At 48.9% G+C, this 4,037-nt stretch overlaps 1 protein-coding gene across 1 annotated transcript; it reads left to right on the plus strand.

Annotated features, from left to right (window-relative positions):
• Nucleotides 1-258: 258 nt before the first annotated feature.
• Nucleotides 259-3,219, plus strand: LOC123128624 (nicotianamine aminotransferase 1). Its single transcript, XM_044548677.1, has 5 exons — nt 259-661; nt 748-1,087; nt 1,198-1,416; nt 1,510-1,819; nt 2,928-3,219. Exons 1-5 carry the CDS (start codon nt 387-389, stop codon nt 3,053-3,055), a joined length of 1,272 nt encoding a protein of 423 aa, XP_044404612.1. The 5' UTR covers nt 259-386; the 3' UTR covers nt 3,056-3,219.
• Nucleotides 3,220-4,037: the final 818 nt, after the last annotated feature.

Below are 4,037 nucleotides of genomic sequence, written 5' to 3' on the forward strand. Positions count from 1 at the left end.
GTGTGGCGCCTGCGTGGCGGGCGCTACACAAAAGAGTCAGTGCCGTGAAATAGTTTCACGGGCAGTTCATTCTGTGAATTGATTTTATTCCGAGGTTAAAATTGTCAACTTTGCCGTACGACTCAATCAAACAAATACGGTGAATCAACTTGTCGGACGAGAGCTCCGAGCATCGACAACGGGATTGATGGTTGATGGCTTGACGTGCGGACGGCCCCTGCCTCGTGCCAAGTTGGATACAAACAAAGGCTGTCGCCGATGCCAATCAGACAGTCGACCCAACCCATCGTGGGAAAGAAGGGAACCGACGACGACCTCGCGTTCCCTAGCCGAACGCGCACACGACACGTCGCTCGCTCGCTCCTCGTCCTCGTCACCAGCCGCCCATGGAGAACGGCGGCGACGCGAAATGGCGCTTCGGGGCGGGGAACCCGGCGGTCCAGGCGAGTGGCCGGCAGAGCCTCCGCGCCCTCGTCACCCGCGTCTTTGACTGCGTCGACAGGAACGACCCGCGGCCCGTCGCGCCGCTCGGCCACGGCGACCCCTCCGCATTCGCGTGCTTCCGCACCGCGGCCGCCGCCGAGGAGGCCGTCGCCGCCACCGCCCTGTCAGGCAAGCACAACAGATACTCCTCCGCCGGCGGCGTGCTGGAGGCGCGCAGGTACGTACTGCCGCCGCAGCCTTAATCTCTTCTCTGCTTCTTCAGCTAGTCAGTTCTGGTAAACAGATGGATATGTGCTGCCGCAGCGCCGTCGCGGCGTACCTGTCCCGGGAGCTCCCCTACGAGCTGTCGACGGGGGACGTGGTCGTCACGGCCGGCTGCAACCACGCCATCGAGATCATGATGGCCGTGCTGGCCTCTCCGGGCGCCAACGTGCTGCTGCCGCGGCCGGGGTACCCGATGTACGAGTCGCGCGCCGCGCTGTGCGGCCTCGAGTTCCGGCGCTTCGACCTCCTGCCGGAGAAGGAGTGGGAGGTGGACCTCGACGGCGTGGAGGCCCTCGCCGACGAGAACACCGTGGCCATGGTCATCGTCAACCCCAACAACCCCTGCGGGTGCGTCTACTCGTACGACCACTTGGCCAAGGTACTATCCAGCATCTACGCAGACGTCTATGCATTAAAATTTAAGACAAGTAGCGCCACTAGCCACTTCTTCTTCCTCCTCTGATTAATTAGTACGGAGACATTTCACAGATTGCGGAGACGGCGAGGAAGCTCGGGATCATGGTGATCAGCGACGAGGTGTACGACCACTGCGCGTTCGGGAGCAAGCCGTTCGTGCCGATGGGCGTGTTCGGGGAGACAGCTCCGGTGGTGACCATCGGCGGCATCTCCAAGCGGTGGATGGTGCCGGGCTGGCGACTTGGCTGGATCGCAGCCACGGATCCCAAGGGGGTCCTCAGGGACAAGAACGTACGCACTACAGTACCTTCCTTCTTTACCCCAACCAACTTCCAAAATGCGCTCACGGGGGCTGACAGACACCCTCCTGGTAATTTTCTTCAGGTCCTACAGTCGATCATGAGCTACTGCGCCATCTCGGTGGACGCCGTGACGTTCGTGCAGGGAGCTCTGCCGCAGATCCTCGCCAACACGGAGAAGGCCTTCTTCGAGAAGGCCATGGACGTGATGAGGTCGGCGGCGGAGATATGCTACCGGAAGGTGGAGGGCATCGAGTGCATCACCTGCCCGCACAAGCCGGAGGGGTCCATGTTCGTCATGGTGAAGCTGGACCTCTCCTGCTTGGACGGCATCGCCGACGACGTCGACTTCTGCACCAAGCTCGCCCGCGAGGAGTCCGTCGTCATTTGCCCAGGTACCCTAGTACACTATCCATCAATCAATCAATCATGGATTCGGCTTATTTTGGACTGCTAACTATAGCTTGTATTATTGCCTGGTTTAAGCTGTTGGTCACTTGGCCTGCTAAACCAATGCATATCGATCCATTCAACCTACTAAAAACCAAATCAGAAGCAGAAATACATATCTAGTTGTTTTTGCCTCCACCAGCATTCATTGCTCTGTCGCCGTACGAATCTGACTATAATTGTACTAGTAGTAGATTAAGTTATGCATCGATCGATCACAGAGAAATTAAGTGAACGTCCAACGACTCTTGATCTCTCTTGTCTTTTGCAGCTGTTGCAATCTAATAAGTTTACTTTGCCTTTTCTCTCTTATATTTTTGTGCTTAAACTATCAACATAGGGCTGATATATATATGGTCAATGTTTTCCACGTTTCGTGTAGCTATATTGAGCAAATTACATCCAAAGCACATCACTAGCGGTTCTGTAAACAAATATATGAGGAGTAATTCAGAATCTAAGGGGTAATGACTAGCAAAAAAAAAAGTAACGGCGACAATTCATAACATAACACAAAATCGACAGTGGCTCGGCTTTTGCTCGAACTGAGCCTCCTTATTTACCAATCTATTTACCTGCTTTTCTTCTAATAACTTTGAATTTTCACATGAAACTTGGCAAAACTTAAAAAAAACACCTAAATGGCTGGACAAAATGAGCTCCAAATTTTCCAAATACTAAGAAAAATAATTATATTTACTATAATGTCTTCAATTTTTACACTTTTTTTATTCCACTACATTTTTTTCTAAACTTTGAAAAATAGTCCAAACTCCTAAATGGCTTGGCAAAATCGGCTCAAAAATTGATTAACCATAACTTTTCCAACATGTTATGAAACTTTGAATCTTTAGTTCTTATTTGAATCGCATCGTTTAAATATCTTATGACTGTTTCTTAAAAATAAATGTTAGAAACAAAGCTATCTTCTACATTCTAAAAAATAGTCTTGCTACAGCTCACGGGGGAGGGAATGCCTGCTGATTCAGTTACAAATTTACATGAATTAGCAGTAGTATTCTGCAATTGAAAACTAAAACATGCTCATTACAGGGAGTGGACTAGGAATGAAGAACTGGCTCCGTATTACGTTTGCTGTCGATCCAGGCCTTCTCGAGGATGGCATGGAGAGGGTCAAGTCTTTCTGCCAAAGGCATGGCAAAGCCAAGGAGTTGAAGTGACACATGCATGGAGTGGGTTCTCCAAAATAAATGTTTGATTGTGCATGTGCAACTCGCGTTGCATATGGGAGAAATCAAACTCAGAAGAATGTACTAGTGAAATTGCATCACAATTATGAATCTTAATTATGGAAATCATGTGACAATGTTAAACTTGAGTTTAATTCTGGCTCCACTGGCTTGCGGACTATGCCGACCCGAAGATTTTCCCAGACCTATAAGAGCATCTTCAACAGCTGTCCAAAAACTGGGCCGCACGCTAAAATTCGGATTTTTTGGACGCCGGACAGCTCCAACAGAAAGTGTAAAACAGTGCACGCGTAAAAAAGAATTGGCCGCGCGCTAAAAAATGCTATCGCATGCTGTAAATTTGAGGCGCCGAATTACGCGCTTCACAATTTACATTGCGTGTTCTTTTGGGCGCGTGTTTTTGAGCATCTGCTAAATTAATGTTGGGTCCGGCGCACTAAAGATGCTATAATGGCGCGCTAAAACTATTTTGAGCATCCGAAAGTGGGTGCAGCCACTATTTTCTCAACTATTTTAGGGCGCGAAACTTTTATGCATCTGTTGGAGATGCTCTAAACCAAAGTGGACGGTATGCTGTTTTTAATTGTTAAAAGAAAGGCATCAAAGCTTACATGGCACACTCAAGCATCACTAATCCTATTGCTAGACGTCATCTATATTGATTGAACGAAGCCTATGCTACCATCTCCAAATCATCAAATGGTTGCAGACAAAGACTCCTATTAGCATCTCTGAGAGACTGAGCCCACACATTATCTTAAGATTGACGAAGTCGCCATAGACATTTTCATAGTTGATGGAAACGTCTCTTCCCACTAAACGCACATTGCTGGACGGTCTAAAATAAATCCAGGAAAATGCGATCACTTGTCAAATCTAGAACTTAAACTCTGGTAATCATCCAACCACATGTTAGTTTGCAGAGTATTTGCATATTAATACCTTAGCAAGT

The sequence above is a fragment of the Triticum aestivum genome, chromosome 6A (genome assembly GCF_018294505.1).
Source record: "Triticum aestivum cultivar Chinese Spring chromosome 6A, IWGSC CS RefSeq v2.1, whole genome shotgun sequence".
Taxonomy (NCBI): Eukaryota; Viridiplantae; Streptophyta; class Magnoliopsida; order Poales; family Poaceae; genus Triticum; species Triticum aestivum.

What these genes read in the sequence shown, in the direction of transcription:
- LOC123128624 (XM_044548677.1), top strand. Translation starts at nt 387, where the DNA reads ATGGAGAACGGCGGCGACGCGAAATGGCGCTTCGGGGCGGGGAACCCG. An exon ending in GGCGTGCTGGAGGCGCGCAG is followed by an intron (nt 662 to 747) that starts GTACGTACTGCC and finishes GTGCTGCCGCAG; the next exon opens with CGCCGTCGCGGCGTACCTGT. An exon ending in GGGTCCTCAGGGACAAGAAC is followed by an intron (nt 1,417 to 1,509) that starts GTACGCACTACA and finishes AATTTTCTTCAG; the next exon opens with GTCCTACAGTCGATCATGAG.